The 18121-nt window shown below is 39.6% G+C and overlaps 1 protein-coding gene across 1 annotated transcript; it reads right to left on the reverse strand.

Moving 5' to 3' along the window:
* Window positions 1-563: 563 nt before the first annotated feature.
* Window positions 564-17680, reverse strand: fam120c (family with sequence similarity 120C). The gene is made up of 16 exons (XM_019072617.2): window positions 16375-17680; window positions 13786-14032; window positions 13618-13700; window positions 13335-13463; window positions 13112-13214; window positions 12596-12669; window positions 12218-12504; window positions 11877-12123; window positions 11300-11471; window positions 10526-10775; window positions 10269-10383; window positions 8537-8746; window positions 8221-8446; window positions 8006-8132; window positions 5871-5934; window positions 564-5772 (listed from the first exon to the last, which is right to left on the reverse strand). The coding sequence occupies exons 1-16, from the start codon at window positions 16888-16890 to the stop codon at window positions 5491-5493; spliced, it is 3132 nt and encodes a 1043-aa protein (XP_018928162.2). The 5' UTR covers window positions 16891-17680; the 3' UTR covers window positions 564-5490.
* Window positions 17681-18121: the final 441 nt, after the last annotated feature.

The following is an 18121-nucleotide window of genomic DNA, read 5'->3' on the forward strand; positions in this document are numbered from 1 at the left end:
TGTGATCTGATTGTTACGCAGTTAATTTAGCTCTCTGCTCAAGGTCATGACATCAGATATTTATTAGGACGAGAACGTTCTAATTATATATTTCTACAAGTTATTTGTTAAAAAAAATGCATGCAATAATAGTATATTACAAAAATATGGGACTTAATTATCCTTTTTGAAATTTGTAATACTTTTCAGTAATGTTTTGAAATTTTTAGTTTAACGACATCGTATTAGTTTTATCACTTTACAGCACAGTTCAGTGTGTTAACAGTTAAAGCATTAGGCATAATGAATAACAAATATTGTGACATATTAATACAACTTAAAATAACTCTTTTCCATTTACATTTTTTTTTAATATGTAATGCATGCCTGTGATGACAAAGCTGAATTTTCAGCAGTCATTAGTCTTCAGAAATCATTTTAATATGCTAATATGCAAATTGCTGCTCATGAAACATTTCTTATTATTATCAACGTTAAAAAAGCTCGAGTTTTTCCTTATTCAGTTTTTTGGGTAAGATAATGAACGTCTTTAAAATAAACAAAAATAAAAACCCAAACTCCTGTTTACTAAAAGAATAAATTTTATTTCAGCACTGTAAGTCATTTCCCAACCATACAAACATGACTGCCAACTTTGACTCTCTCTCTCTCTCTCTCTCTGAGCCTTTTGGCTTTCTCCCCAATCCACAATGAAATCAGACCACAACAGCAAGACAAATTAAAAAGAAAAAGTTTCTTTCCAAAACAATCAGGTGCTTCCTTTATACTAAAAATGAGAAATTGTTAATAACGATCATAACCATAACAGCAATAATAATAATGAACTTTACCCTTCACTTCACAAGTTTTTTGGAGCTTTTGGAGATCTTGATGCATGCATCAATGCGTTTGTGTTGATGAACGGATCGGTTTTCCAAGAACAGACGACAGAATGTGTTGCCTACAAATGGATGTTGACTTGATGGTCTTGGGGGCACATGCTAGAAAGCAACGGGGACGAGATACTTCCAGAAAATGTAGGATGTCAGCGGGCCACTGTACACAACACATTGCTGTTATCAGACTAGGATCGAAACCTGACCACACCAGTGGTCCTGTGGAGTGAAGGGCGGCAGAGCCAGGATACAGGGATAACAGTTATAAAGCAAGAGTCAGATCTGAGGTCCAGACACAAATCTACAGGAATGCACAGGCAAAACTCTTTACCAAAATAGCTGTTGGGTGTGTGTGTGTGTGTGTGCATGGTTACAGTATGTGTTCACAGTTAACCTATCCATGACTACACTGAAGCTACACTTTTTCAGAGGGACGATACATGTGCATGGGAGCTGAAGAAGTGTTCTAGGGTTAATCGCTATGAAGAGCTGTGTCCAAGGCTCCACTTGAGAGGAAATAAAGAAATCTTAATTTTAGCAATAAAACTGGACGATACAAGATCTAGCCACTGTTCACCAAAAAGATGTAAACACATTTTCTTCATTTAGTATCTGATTACGGACCCCTTACGTATTCTAATAGCTCAATTAATGAAAACACGTAGCTGTATAATTATATATACAGGATCCAGAAAGAGAATCAAGAGTGTTTACTATATACTGGAATAGTAGTATCCAGAACTTTGACTTTGGTTGAAAATTAATATGTTGCACAAATGTGTATTAGTCTGTTTTGTGTGCAAGGACGCATAATTTGCTCAAAATAATTCTGCTTTTAAATTGACAATTTTAAAGAGACTGAAAACAATCGATGTCCAAACACAATGTACTACGTTATTTCTATAAGTGACAATTACATCATAATGGTGAAGTGGTTTGAACGATACCATACAAAATAGAGGTGAGGAAAATCGCAATCATTACAGTTGAAAATATCTAGCTATCTCAGCTAAGCAAATGTTAATACTAAATGTAGCAACGGTCAAAGGAGTAGCTGTTGTAACAACATAAAAAAAGAAAAAAAAAAAGAAAAACACAATTTCACAACTGAATGAAACCAAAGATGGTAAAGTTAAATTTCTCGATTCACTGTTGAAAATGTTACCAACTCTTGTCTAAGATTACTTACAGACAGATTAATAGACTAATTATAAAAGTTCAAATCTCTCACTGTTAGTATGAAAATGTAAGGATAGTTGCTGCGGGGGAAACAAAGGCAAGAATAAAAGAATGAAGAGACGAGAGTTATGAAGAGGGAGAACACTTGAACTTATTGTGACTATTGGGGGGGGGGGGACGCATAGGGGTTTGCGTTTGTTACCAAATGTTTTATCGGTTTTAACAAGACCAACATCTGGAGCAAAACAGTGTCATTCTAACAACCTCACTGATCTCCAGAGAATCCTTCTGATTCAAAATTAAAAACTCAATATTTCTTAGTCTATATTTTACTCTCACATGAATCTCTATAAATGCATGAATGAGAGTTTAAGCAGCAATCTAAAACAGCAAAGCAGAGAAGCTTTGGAGAGGGTAACTTTGGAACCAAGCATCTGAAACTGCAAATTAAGAAACCAAATATTCATAAGAGAAATGAACACTCTGGACAATACATTAATATCTGAATATGCCAAAGTTTTACTATTTTTTTTTTTCTCCCTCATACTAACCGATGTCTCTCTACAGGTATAACAAAGGTATAAGGTGTGTGTGAGAGAGGAAGAGAGAGAGAAAGATTATATCTTTATTTGGTGTGTATATTTCGGTTTATGCTGTTCCTTTCTTAGATTACACTTATAACTAAATGTGAAGGAGTTACTAATGCTCTATGACAAACACACTGAGAAAAAACCCAACTAACTGAAACGGCTGTTAAATCACAGATGAAACAGGACTGAATGCTTTAAAAGGATCTACTGTTATTCTGAGGAAACCGAAATTTCATTAATGGGTACATATGCATGTTCATATTCACTAACATGCTGGAAATCCTCTCTTGAAAACTAGCACTACTGTACTTAACACGTAGTAAAACGTGACAACCTAAGGTTGAGGTTTAAAATGCTCTAGCGTGCATGAGAGTGTAGCGTTTAAGTTCACAAATAGTACCGGTCACGCTACAGTCAAGATTCTTGGTTTAAAGTCTGTCCGGTATGTCCAGTATTGTCATATTCTGACACTGATATATCACTGTCATTTGTTTTTTTTAACTTATTTTAGAGCAAACTGGATTAACAATGCATTCTTCAGGTCATCATGATATTTCTGATGGGCTGATCTGTCTGGGTTCCTCAAGAGTGAAAATTTGCAGAATATACATAGACATGTAACTATAATGGGCGTCTTCCATAATTTGATTTAAAGAGCTTTCAATATATTTTTATTGGCACTAAATATAATATTAACTTCTTAGCAAAATAAGGTGCATCTTATAACTTCAATAGAAAGCTGTGATGTAATCTTGACATTGTCAATTGTACAGATCTTAAACTATGATTAAATGCAATAGCCTCTCTCAAGTGTACTAGTTATTCTTAAAATTAAATTCTCATTCATTACATCCAACAAATCATTGGTACAAAACATGTATTATGTTTTTAAAATTCATTTAAAACATGTAAGTAAAATTAATCTCCTAACCATCTGATGCAAAGTGGTCAATCTAACGGCAAGTGCTGTTTTAATTATCAGGGTGTTTCATTCGTTTTCACTTTAAAGCCTATTCGCTTCAATAGATTTAGATGTTTTGAACATAGAAGTGCATGAGTTAATAGGACTGTCACAAAAACAAGACGAGACGGACTGATTACAAAACAGTCTGGAGAAGCACAGACTCCATTTTTTTTTTTTTTAAATGACTTTTTTTTTTAAAATGATTTTGTCACAATAAAAGGTGATTCTAAGATCGGTTCAATTAAATGTATTTTGCACGTAACAAAACTACTATTATTTTAGCGATGGTGGGAGAATGCACATTTACAAAAAATCATCCACATGGTACACATGTACAATGGGTGGGGGCGAGTGAGTTGGGGGGGTGGGGGATGGTTGCGTCTGCTAAAACCCAAAACCAAAATGTTGTGAAGCAGAGAGATGATAAATGGCAGGTTTGTCTGAGGGACTGTGTGCATTCTCGACCACTGATAAAATCACTCTCCTAAATCACATCATTGCGTAATAGGATCATGTACATTTGGGTCTATATACAAACGGCTGGGATGTCAAACAGTATCACAGTTCCCTCCAAACACACTGCTTCCTCCCTAACTATGCCAGAGGCCTCAATTTTTCTTTATCCTGGTTCGAGGACAACCCAGTGTGTTTTCAGTTTTAAAACAAAGTGCAGGTTACGACGCACTCCGTTCTCACATTCAAGTGGGTTGGTGTTGATTTGTACGTCATACTGGTAAACAACACGCAAGGTAAAGTGTATCTGGACAGTTAAACTGTCAAAAGGAATGACGGTCTGCTGCTCAATAAAAGGACGTTAACCAATTTACTGTCTCAATATAGCGCAGAGCTATCATTAATAACATTTTAAGTGCTTTACGTTGCAATACAATCAGTTTCTAAGGGTATTTCTTCCTCATTCGAGGGGGTGAACTTGCATATGTATAATTTCGGGCATAAGGTGCTTTAAATATCTTATTTAGAACTACTTGGTACTGCTGTGAATCCTCAAGGGGATGTGGGCCTAAAAGAAAATTGTCTACATGTGAGAGAAAGCAACAAAGTAGAGCTAGCTATGTGATTCTGAGTGTAACCTGTACGAATCTTTCTGTTCCATTTGCTCGTCGTTACTCAAACATGCCTCTCTGAACCTGAACTTCTCGGGCCGCCCGTGGCCCCTGTGCTAAAGACAATAGCAACTTCTCCACATGCAAATCACTCTTTGATAAGATAATCAAAAAAACAAAAACAAAGGGACTACCATGTGTGTGAATGCACACTGTGACATACAAATACAACCCACGTTCTCCGTCAGTTTCCACTCGTCTACTGTATTCAGGGCAGTGTTGACTTTGAATCCTTGGTACACTGCAGATACAGCCATGTGTAGTACAAATAAAGTGATTCTTGCTGTGTGGTGGAAACTTTAGAGCAGCTGTGCTACTTGACACGTGCAATTATTTTCTGTAGGTCAATTTTCAAATATACTTTGGGCAATAAGGGGCTTTTCGTAGCCATTTTAGGCAATTCATACATATAAGGTCACCATTAATGTACTAAGGTCTGAAAAGAAAACAGTGTCGAAATAAAGACTCGAGAGCTTTTCATGATGCTACAACACTGATGGGCCAGTGGAAAGGATGAGGTCCAGAATCCGAAGATTCAGGGCAACGTGCAATCATGGGTTGTTATTTAAACGTGACACATAGACCGCATTCCTGACACTGTCCATCTGTCGTTTCCAGCATGTGCAGCATCATAAAGTATACCATGACAACACAAAGTGGCTACTGTGCCCTAAATATTCAATTTTGCAATGAAAAGGCAGTCGACCTTAGATCATTCCCTCTCACTCTCTCATTCCTTATTAAATTATGGGATGTAATTACTCCTCTTTCTGTAGTGCACCATCTGATGGGCAGTCGTCAAGGCAACAATGGGCCTCTACCTCCACACCATCTCCTGACTGGTTGTCTCTGCTGGCTAAGGCACACTGGATTGGCTGGGCCAGTGGTGGCAGGTCAAGAGCTTGACCAGTGGCGCTTCCTGAAGAGCTGCCGTTCAGCTGCTGTGACACAGTCCCCGTTCCTTCCGTGGGCCGCCCCACCGCTGTAGCGTCCTCAGTGAGCTTTGGGGGGCTGGAGGAGGGTGGTGAAGAGGACAGAGTCTACAAGATACATTGGGAAAAGGGAAAAATAAATAAATAAATCTTAAATCTTAACATTAATATGAATGTTGAGTGTTTAATGCCAGAGTTGGACCGACCTGTGTTCTGTTGGTGGTCTCTTTCTTCCCTCCCCTTCCTTTCACAGTCAATTCTTTACCCCTTCTGGGAAACAATAAAAAAAGAACAGATACATATGTGTGTTAGGGATACAACTATATTTTGTCTGATTTTATCATCCTTAAAAATAATAATAAAACAATAACATCCTCTATATTAACAGATAAGCACAGTAAAATGTGCGCAATAGCAGAGAGAATTATATATTTATGAAAAGTGTTTTTGGTACAAACAATCACATTTAATGACTGAATTAAATATTTGGGTTTTTTTTGGGATGCAATTTAACATTTGTAGATTTAAGCAATTTTTTAATTATTTCAAATGAAAACTCTGCACATTTTCATTCATATTTATTTAATATAAATAAGTATATACCATCTTCACCAGGTAATACAATGTTTTGTAAATTTAGGCCATTAAACATTTCTTTATTAATTAACCTCCACAATTTCAGTGGTTAAAATTAAACTGGAATTTGAACATCTAAGAATGGTCTCAATACATGAGCCACTGCATATCCCAGTGCAGCGAAGTGTATAAAAAATGTGAAAAAATAAAGCACAAAAAGAAATCTTGAGAAAGTATTACATGACAGGCCGAAGCAATATTAATACGAAACACCTTTAAACTAAGGGTATTTAAAGGTTCTGGAACTGGTTATTATATGTTACAGTTTAATACACTAAAATGTTTACTATAGCTAATAGAGTATATGACATTATAATGTATTGTAATTATTTGTGATCAACAATTATTAGATATATGAGTTTGCTACTCCCACAGTTTGCTATGCGATAACATCAGCTCATACAGCTCTGAGATGATAGTGGAAATGCAAATGCAATCGGTGTACATAAGAGTCCACTGCGTTAAAGAGGTCATATGATGCGATTTCAATATTTCCTTTCTCTTTGGAGTGTTACAAGCTCTTGGTGCATAAAGAAGATCTGTAAAGTTGCAAAGACTAAAGTCTCAAATCCAAAGAGATATTCTTTATCAAAGATAAGACTCTGCCGTGCCCCCGTAAAATGGCTCGTTCAAACACGCCCCCACATCTCTACGTCACTATGTGGAAATATTTGCTTAATGCCGCCCAGATGTTCATGCAAAGAAAGAAGGCGTGGTTTCAGTAACCGCAGTTAATGTTGAAGCAGTCATGTCAGGGAGATGCTGTGTGTATCTAGGCGAAAGCAAAAGCACTTTATTTGGCCTACCGAAAGTAGATGCATTTAGGAATCTTTAAGAATACTTACAACAGAACAGTAATGCATTTTATGGACCACCGTTTCGTGAACCTAGGAGAGGAGGTAATTCTGACTTTGCTACAACAGTCTGGTGCTTCTGAATCAGCTACTGTAAGTATGTTTTGTTATTAGTTTAAGTATTTGCTATTGACTGTTCAAATGAGAGGAGAGAGAGATGTGTGTGTGTGTGTGCGCGCGCGAGAGAGAGAGAGAGAGAGAGAGAGAGAGAGAGAGAGAGACAGGGTCACACAGTGGAGTCAGCTGTCTTAACCGTCCGTGGCTTGTGCACTGCAAACACATACAAGCATCATCACTGTGTCTGTCACGGACTCTGTTCCCCTTTCGGGCTTGAACTGATGGTAAAACTAAGGACATTTAGTTTGACTTTAAATTTATTTTGAAAGATGAAGCTCGCAATTATGGAAAGATGCATTGCATTTCCGATTAGTGCTTGCGGTGTTCGGCCAATCACAACGCACTGGGTCAGTTGGCCAATCAGAGCAGACTGCGCTTGTCAGAAGGAGAGACTTTGTAGAAAACGGCGCGTTTAAGAGAGGCGAGGCATAGAGGACCTACAATAATGTACAGTATTTGAAAAATAATGTGTTTTTTGAACATTAAAGCATGTCAACATATTCTGTTGCTCCAAATACACAAAATAATGATCTTTAAAATACCATCATATGACCCCTTTAAAATCTCCACTTGCTGCTACTAAACCTCACCAGTACGTTGTGCAATTGAGAGTTAATAAAGATCAAGTGCAGCAGAGTGAGTGGAGCCCTCACAAGCAGTCCATAAATAACCATAAATACCACCATAAATTATCAGCTATATGGCCACCATTTTATGACACAGAATGGACTCACCCTCTCCCTCCTACTGACACCACCTGCATATTGACTCTGCCACGGACTGGTTTGTTCCCAGCCCACTGACCAACAACCATGCCAGCTATTTCCAGCTTGCCACCCTGAGGAGGTATAGACTGGATTCCTAAAAGGGTTACAGAAAATGACTAAGTGACACCCAAAAGGCAGTAAAGAAAATGAAATAAATGTGCTAAATGAGAGGAAGGTCTAACCTGGGAAGGCCCTGGGCCGGTGTTGGTGGTGATGGTGAGGAGGTGGTGGCATAGAGCCCAATGGGCGAGGAGGGTACAGAGGATGCATGGGGTAGAAAGGGGGCACCATGGCAGGGGGGAGGAATGCAGGGGGTGGCAGTGGTGGAGGTGGGGGAGGCGGCCGGGACAGGTTGATGCCCTCCAGAATGGCCTGCCGCATTTTCTCCACCCTTGAAACCAACTCCTCCTGTAGGAAAAAGTGACAAAGACGATTACAAAAAACCCTTAAATACTGACAAATACTAAACAAATGTGCCTGCACCTATGCGTTTGTTACCTGGCCTTCACACATATCAAGTAAGGAGGCTCTGTCTCTGGTGGCTTTAGCCAGCTTGCTCTGGAACAACTTCCCATCGAAAAAGCCCCAAGGGCAGCAGTGGTCCCACGGCAGGGGCTGTCCACATACGTCATTCACAAACAAGGCAGTGTCCACTCCACTCATGAACAGAGAGGCCAGCTGCACCCCACGGTTATCCACCTTCTCCACCTGATACCAGAGTCAAAGAGAAGAAATGTGATCCAGCGGCATGTTTGGCATGAGCCTGGTAAATGTCACAGTAGCGTGTCATTTCAGATTTCACAGAGCTCTTTCAAAGCAGATTACTGACAACCTGACAGTTGAAAGACAGCATCTATTTTAAAGAAATGTTTTTCCTTTAACCTTTTGCTTTCTGTGACATACAGCTATTGAAGTTGAGCTGAGCAAAAACCTGTCAAAATTGTTGTGAATGAACATTTAATAAAACCTGAAAGATACAAAGATAAAGAGTGCATGTGGTATGCTGAGTGCAGTGTTCAATTCAATCCTGCCTCCCACTGCTTTTTACTGTAATCTGGGTCTGTACAGTTATATAAGAGCATGCAAACACATGCAAATGTGCTTTAGTCTCAAACCACAACTCTCTATCCATCTGCTTTTAGCAGTTTAACTCAAAAATCTAATCTTTTTAATCAGAAACACTTTTAAAAGTATATATTTCTCATTTTTCTCTGAAGTAAATGCCATTTGTAAGTATTTGGTCAATAATATGAAAAGTACTTTTTGTGGATCTTTTCACATTCATAGAATAAAAAATTAAAAAAAAAATGTATTTGCAATAAAGCAATGTCAAACCGAAGTCATGATTTAGCTTAGTGTGTTCCGTTACATTACACGTAAACAGCTGATGATCCAGTGTTTTCAGTGTCACAGAGAGGCTCAGTTCACAGTAAATGCTGCTCCACACAAACTCTCGTTGCTAATAATATATAATAAAGCATAGTGCTATTGTAAATTCACAAAAGTTGCGATTCAATTAAATAAATATATGCGCTGCGGGTTTAATGTGCATTTTTTTTATATGTGTGTAGGTTACGTGCTCTGTTCACAGTAAATGCTGCTCCACACAAACAGTTATCATTTACATGCGCAGACTGTCTCAAACTCCATCTTTGCATATGCTGTGAGTCTGAAGTTGCTTATAACATTCATCTGGGAACAATGTGCACCATTCTATCAGATTTATAGAGTAATACATTTATAAACTTATGCCAACACAGGAGAATACATCACTATCTCTCTAAATATGCTAATTGTTCATCGCGACTTCAAAATAAAAGTTAAACCCTTGCTTTGAGTTTACACATTTTGATGTCCACATGTTCTTGTTCAAGAAATTACAGTGGCTGTAGTATTTCTATCCTAAAGAAGTGGCCAAATATAAAAAAATAAAGTGGACATTTGAATGAAATGTTTAGTTAAACAAGGATCATGCTGTGAAGTGTTAAAACATCGTCAGGCCGTTGTCGCCCACTGCAGGCATTTGATATAATACATAATGAACATAAGTTATGATTATATTGTTTTATTACATTATGTATTTTACTTGTTTGGTTCAGTAAAACCATATCATTACTTGATTTTGATATTTTATTTGAACCAATTATTATTGCCTCATTGCTATTATGCATGTATTGTAAGTCATTTTAAAGTCTATTGTTTGCTTTAGAGTTAATTAGAAATGCTTTACCTTGAGTTCCTGAAGTTGGTCAGGCTCATAGAGCTGGTTGGACACAGCTTGAGCCAAAAAGGCATCAAGCTCATGGCGCTGAAGAATGCGACCCCCCGGCCACTGCATCATATACCTTTAAACACACAATACCGTTCAAGACTCCAAGAGCTACTGATTCAGTGCTGACCTACTTATCCAATCTTTCAGTAAGAACCACTCCAATATCAATGCCCAATGAGAAACAGGTCTACAGTGATGTCATTTCATCAAGATACCTGAGCACACAGCACATGAGCAGCAGGTGAGATGGCACACAGGTTGGGTTGAGCAGGGCAGGGCAGTCAGAGCGCATGCAGGCTAGGAAGGCTCGTGTACGACGGCTACGGTCCTCAGACGCTCTGCCCAGCCACAACCGCCTCAGGTTGGGACATGTCCACTCGCGGAAACACAGGGCTGGAACGAGCTCTGGGGTCAGGGCAGATTTAGCTTTACTGGCACACCACTCCTTTACAATCACCGGAGGCACTGCGGAATCATACAGAAATGAGACACATTTGGATTCATTTTCATCTTACTTTGATGCCTTCTTCCTCACAGCCAGAGGACATACAGCTGGACAAAATATCTGTATTATTAAAAGCAACACAAAACAAGAGCTAATTCTCCGAACATAAATGTGACAATATTTTTATTATCTAGATATGTTTAGAGAAGAAATACACTTACAACTTTTTATCTGGCAATTTGTGTTTATTAATATTTACTCATACCTTTTATTATTATTATTATTATTATTATTATAACCATAAAAACAAGCAATGTTTACTTATTTAACAAGTAATGGCCCATTGTCTTAATGTAACTTGCTAATATTTAATCTAAACATTAACGTTGAATGGCACATTCATTTTCGCTGTGGTACTGAAATCAGTATTGAGAATCTCAAAAGTTGCCTGGCACTAATATTAGCTGTTGATTTTTGGAATTCTGACAACACTTGAAACGTGCATGCTATTGTACAATCTAACCAAACCGAGGTCTTTGCTCACCGTCAACTGGACTACGCTTGCGCATGGCCAGTCTCTCCAGCCTCCGCTGGGTCTCAGCCAAGCTGAACAGCACCCCGTAGGCATACTGGCGGGCAGAACGGAAAAGTAGAGAAGCAGGAGGCAGGTCGGGGTTGCACTCATCCTCTATACACACTGGCATCTTCATCTCCCCCTGGGAGGTGACAGAACAGAGAGAAAGGGAAATGAGAAACAGCAAAAGGGACAGAGAGAAGAGTGTTAGAGCTCTGACAGGTTTTATCAGGGCATCGGTCACCATAAATGTAAACAAATTTTGGTATACCCTTATTAAACTCCCATTTAAACACTGAAGTTTATAATTAATTTTGAAATACACATCACAAAAACATAAGTCATAATACTGATCTTAAATGCATAAAAAGAGGGAAAAGAAAAATTGAACCACATGTTAATTTAGAGTTCATTTAGTAAAGTAAAAACCCCGCAACTTGAGTAAAAAGTCATTTCTTTGGCTGTGATATGGAAGATTCAGCAGCAAAAAATATTAGGGATGAAACCCTCCCAGAATTTGTGAGCACATGCTGTGTGACTGTGGTACCTTGGTCAGGATGTGGTAGATCTGTGGATACATGAGTCCTCTTCTGTGTCTGTGTTCTGCCACTCTCAGCACCTCGGCACTGACCTGTGGAAGGGGTGGAGTGGTGATGTCCATGTGACTCCGCGTAGGCATGGACAGCAATGATGGAATGGACGGCCCACTTCCATTACCATGGTGCCCATCCCCAGAGCCACTGCCACCCCGTCCACTGGGATCTTCCCATCTTGTAGACTTGTCAGCCAAATGACTACGACAGAAAATGAATATTCATTCTACTCCGAATAGCAGATTGCTTGCAGGTATACAACATAATGAACAGATTCTGTACACTATAGACTCACTTAGTGCTGGTGTCATTTTGGTCCTCCCCATCTGAAGATGACGATGATGAGGGGGAGGGGCCTGTAGGAGCAGCAGTGTGATGATTGGGCTGTCGGTTGCCACTTTGAGAGGAATCATATGGAGCAGACCAATCAGCAAAGCCCATTTTCCCAACTAGTGAATCATTACAGTCCTGCAGAGGCTGATTTGGGTTCTGGCATAAAAGGGCTGGACCAGTGGCAGGGCTGGGTCCGTAGAGCCCACCTGGATAAGGCACCTTAACACCTGACACCTGGGGTGGACCAAACTGTGGAGAACAGCAAAAAAAGAGATCAGTTTCTGGAAAATAAACATGATTTGCAGCACTAAATTTAAAAATTAGTAAAAAAAAAAATTACTTGAGCTTTTATAGGCTGCATTGCCCCCATATGGCCTGGAGGTCCGCTAAACTGACTAGGCCCAAAGCCTGGAACTGAAAGAAGAGTCAGGAACCCAAATGAATATTGTAGGAGTATAACAAAGTTTGTTTTATGACTTCTGAAAAATAAACAAACACTACTGTTCAAAGGTTTGGAGGTCTGTTTTTTTTTTACATTTTTAAAGAACTCTCTTACACTTGCCAAAGCTGCATTTAATCAAAAATACCGTAAAACATTAATATTGTAAAATATTGTTACCATTTAAAACTGTTTTCTATTTGATTATATTATAAACTGTAATTTATTCCTGTGATGGCGAAGCTGAATTTTCATCAGCCATTACTCCAGTCTTCAGTGTCACATGATCCTTCAAAAATCATTCTTATATGCTGATTTGGTGATCATTAACCATTTATTAATATCATTATTGTTGAACATATTTGAAACGGTAGTGTATGTACTGTGAATGGACTTCAAACACCACATTATACCTACAGAGGTAAGGAGAAGGTCCCATGGAGAGAGGTCTTGGTTTACTGGCTGCTGAAAAATATTCCACTGCCTTCTTAAACCTCTCAAATTTATCTTCGGTTCGTGACTGGAGGTTAGAAAAAAGGCACAGTCCCCATGTAATGATAAGCTTTTAAGGTAATAACACTAAACGTGTAAAAAAAAGAAGTACATGAAAATGCACATGTTAACACAGCCGATGCTTCACCTGTGACTGCTTGAAAACATCCTTGGCCACCGAATCTAAATTCCCAAGATCTTTGATGGAAGCCACGTACTCAGATACAGCCTTAATAACAACCTCACATGGAGGGAGCACTAACTGATGAGCCCTTACCTGAACAGAGAAAGGAAAACAAAGAATGAAGTTAAAAGAATGGGTTATATTGATAAAACTAATGCTCAAGGATGCTTAAGTCTATATGATTGATTACAAATACAGAAGAATGAAAATGTCTGAGAATTTGTGAAATGACAAATTGTATAAGCACCTTAAGAGAGGCAAGAGGGTGTTCTGGGCCTAGTAGACTCCAATGAAAGGCAGCCAAGTCTTCATCTGGCATAATGTGGTTACCTGTTTTTTAAAGACCCACATTTAGAACCAAACAATATATTGAAAAAAAGCAAAGTCTGGACCAGAAATCTGCAGTGTCGCTTACCAAGAAGAGCAGCAAAGATGGGAAGGTGCTGGGTCTTGAGGCCGAGCTGGCGAGCCGCCTCCGATAGCAGGTACTGGTGAGTGGTCAGATTCTTGCCATTCCAGGAGAGCTTGAGAGCGTGGGAGCTGAAATAGGCCGGAACATTGCATAGGGCAAACTCTGAGTCCTGTGCAATCAGACCCTGAAAACCATAGTCTCTGTACAGGGATAGCACCTCCTGATGGTGGTCCTCCAGGGTCTGCACCACCTACAATACAAGCAGGGTGGAAGGAGACCATGTATTCTTGTGATCTACTGATAAACAAGCTCCTATTGCTCTGAATTTATGATCAAACAGCACTTTGACCATCCAGCCTGAAGGTCCACCTAGGTACTGTTTTGTTGCACTGGCTGATGTGACAGTCATCTTGGATTTATACTAACACATTAGTGATGTCAAAATATATTTTTTTAATACATATAAATTCTGAAAATTTGAAACTTTCTGCAGCAATTATACACTGGTACCAGCTCTGACATCGTTGCTTCAAGGTGAAATGCATCACTGTGTTTTTAAATGCGAGTGGCTTGGTTGAAAGTAAACGCAGCAAACTCCATCTCTGTGCTCTGAGTTTAACATGCACTTTGGAACACAATGCGCACTGCCAGTTACTTTTTCACATCTACATAATTTTCAACAATTTTGTGGACAGATAATCCCAGCATTTCAAACTAATTTCTAATGAGAAGCCTTTGTAAACCTGTGGTCACAGATACTTTAATTCATATACTGTTCAAGAAATGTTCTCTTTTTTTTTTTTTTTTTTATTTTTTTACTTTACTTTAAAGTTTGGGTGTATTAGTAATAGTGATATGTTTGTCTTATGTTATTATATAATCTTACTCAGCGGTATCAGGACTATCTCGGACAGCAGAGTTTCAGGTGACTAGAAAATACTTTGAATGTTGCATAAAGTTTTGCAGCAATTTTCCTTGACTTGTAGTGTCAAAAACTGTGTTGAATATCAATATTTTACAAGGTACTGTAGCAAAGTTATAAATTCCAATATTGTGTCAACTCTATATTGCATATTAGCTAAAGATCCACTGTTGACTGTGAGCCATGATTAACTTATTTTTTTAAAGCTGCAGTCCGTAAGTTTAGCCTCTTTGTCACCATCTCTGTTTGAAAACCCGGAACTGCAGCTGTGTGCAGAATTATCTTCCTTGCGTGGGTTGTGATTCGGCGCGGCTCCAGTGCGGATGAATGTCATGTTTTTAGGAGTGTGTGGCTGTCAGTCACCGCACCGGTGTGGATATTTACTGTACTTTGCAATCACAGATTCTAGCCTACGTCTTGGAATACGACCCAAATAAGAATTTTCACTGTATATTGCCATCTGAACAAGTAAGTAACAAGTCTGGCACATTTGTTCTGACCAACTGAGGAAAAAAGCATTACCATAAATCTCACTACCAATGGTGATTAAATCTAAAGATCGGTTAGCTCATATCACATCAAACAGTGAAAATGATTATTACTGTTATACTTTATTCTCAAATGATTAATGTTAACTACATCAGCATTGGTGACTATGAGTATAGTGTGCATTAGTGTGTAGATTTCTGTTTCTGCACAGTCTAATATCTAATTGTCATACCATTCGAATTTCATATTAAGAAATTATTTTACCCGAAAAGCAGATTATACTCCCTTCAAACTGGTTTTCTTTCAAATACAAATCTTTGTAACCCCAGGCTCTCTGTAATCAGAAGCGCATTTATAACTGGAATATAATTTAATTCACATGTGTTTCATAAACACATAATCCTTTATTGATTACAATCCGCCATCAAAATTTTACATTTAGTTATTCTGGCTGCTGTGAGAAAAGGCTATAAACGATCGGCCACCTGAAGGATCCTCACATGATAGAATACTAGCCGGAACAACTTCTTTATGTTTACAGACGTGACGTAATGACGCGGCAGCATGCTCGAATTTCCCGCGAAAACCTACCACTAAAATTATAAACACTGTTATAAGCTAACCGCTGTGAATCAGGCTAAAGTAAGGCGATAGCTTTAAACACTAGCTGGTTATGTACTTGCTCAAATATTGATTCCTGATCATTTTCAACCAAAAAAAAAAAAAAGTTACGGACTGCAGCTTTAAGCAAAATGTCAGAGGGTTACTAAATACATCAAGGCGCATTCGGCTAGTCATGTGATCATAACGTGGCAGCCTTCATGAGGAGACCCACTCCGTGCAAAATAAAACTTATTTTATTAAGATTCTGTTTTGACTGGAGTCTCATCTGTACATCATTTAAAACCTCTCTCAAAATATTAATTATTGCATTACGTGTAAAACTTTGAAGAGGGAAGAGTGCACCTTTAAAATCACGGTTTAATGAATGGATGATTATGAAGATTATTTTACTAGCTTTACCAAACATTTTTGCAATGAAACAAATAACTGAAACTGACAATGCATTCGCAGCACAAACTGGCACAATGTCTCCACATTTAAATGTAAAAACGGAGGAAATTTGCTAAACGGACATCGCAATCCACAATGCCTCTCGAAGAGGGCATCAGGCCACTCACCCGCACGCGGAAACGGAACATGGCGAGGCGGACACAGTGGCTCAGGCAGGCCGGGGGCAGGAACCAGGCCCGAGGAGGGGGCGTGGCCTTGCTTCCGACGTGGTTGACGATGAGCTGTGCGGTCTGTCGCTGCCCCTGCGCCCGCCGCGCCCACTCCGGCCAGCGGTCCTTCCCAAGCGTTCCGTTAAAGACCACCACCAGCTCCAGTCCGCCTTGGTACAGACAGGCCTGGGAGAGCGCCGCCAGATAGCCGAGCATTGCATTCCACTCGCCTCCACAGACCCAGTCGGTCTGGTATCCCCCGTAGAGCCGCTGAAGGCCGGAGTCTGCGTCGACCAGAATGCGCGCTGGCGGGGGAGGCGGAGGCAGCGAGCTGGGGTGATGGGGATGGTGGTAGTGGTGGTGGTGATGTGGGGGCTGACGGCCTACCGTTCGCGCGAGCTTGAGAAGATCTACTGGAACTGCCGCCCCGGGGCAGCGCTTCTCCAAATACTCCTGAAACCCTTGCACTCCCATATTGTGTCTGAGCGCGTGAGATGGATGAACCTTGTTAAGAAGTTGATTTCTAGGCCGTGTGCTCAGAACTAGATCTGTCCGGTTATACTTGGATAACTAAAGAGCTGAAATGTCTGGTAAAATTATCCCACAAATTTAACTATGAACCGCCCCCAGTAAAATTCCAGATACGCGTGGCTATTTTGTACGTTTGGTCGTGCAAATGCAATCTGTGTCCATTCCTTACTGTGCCAATATTACAATCCCACTACAGTCTTTCTATGTTGATCAATTACAGTGTTGCACGGTGTGCAACGTAACGATGGAGGATAACGGCGCGCGCGCTAGTTATGATGTCGAAAATGTTGGTAACATCAAAATATAATCGTATTTGTATCCCATCTAGCTGCAAACTAAACAACAACTACGCCGTTGATATCCAACATGACTGCGTTAGATAATTCAAACAAACTCTAGCTGCTAGTGAATACAGTATGTACTGTGATGTTAACAGTTATAAGAGCTACAGTTTGTGGCTAACACACTAGCTCGCGCAGTTAGCCAGTTAGCGAAGATCCCGGCGTGATTGACGCGTCAACTAGTCGAGACAAATCGGGGGCTGCCGCGATTCGGAATGAGATGAATAATTAAGGGGGAAATAAAGTAAAACAACTAAAATAAAACAAAAACAAAAGCCCGACGTAAACTCCCTCGCTCTCTGTCTCACTCACGACTTCATGTTGAGGAGAGGAACATACTTTCATGCGACGTCGGCCATCTTGCGACTTCCCCGCGGACCGACAGAAAGTGGGAGGGCAGGCGAGCTGAGGAAAGTGGGAGGAGCGATGAGCCCGGTGCCTGGGGGATGTAGTTCTTTCCGTCTGAAAAGGTATCTGGATTTTAGAGTAAAAGACTACAACTACCAGTACAGCAAAGGGAGAGACCCGTGGCGTGCCATATCCTAAAGGAACGTTTCATTCAAAAGTTGATACGGAAAATTGATTAAGTTGGAAAAGCTAGATTAAAATCACTGTCTCTGAAGTTCTCAATTAGTGTGGAAATACACTATTTAGGAATGGTGGACCGCAAGCGGATACCAGGGGCTCTGCAGTTAAGATAAGGAAGAATAATGAACGATGTGACAAATGTAAATGCCTATTTAAGGGCTGTCAGATATTAGTTACCTATACCACAACATTTTCAATACATTTACCAAAAAACTATAATTATTATTATTTTACGGTTTCATTTT

Source organism: Cyprinus carpio, chromosome A23 (genome assembly GCF_018340385.1).
Source record: "Cyprinus carpio isolate SPL01 chromosome A23, ASM1834038v1, whole genome shotgun sequence".
Classification (NCBI taxonomy): domain Eukaryota; kingdom Metazoa; phylum Chordata; class Actinopteri; order Cypriniformes; family Cyprinidae; genus Cyprinus; species Cyprinus carpio.

Bases quoted from the DNA above. Each gene is read 5' to 3' on its own strand.
- fam120c (XM_019072617.2), bottom strand. From the start codon at position 16,890: ATGGGAGTGCAAGGGTTTCAGGAGTATTTGGAGAAGCGCTGCCCCGGG. The intron at 12,505-12,595 runs GTAATTTTTTTT...TGTTCTCCACAG, and splicing joins TGCAGCCTATAAAAGCTCAA to TTTGGTCCACCCCAGGTGTC. The intron at 10,776-11,299 runs GTGAGCAAAGAC...ATGATTCCGCAG, and splicing joins CAAGCGTAGTCCAGTTGACG to TGCCTCCGGTGATTGTAAAG.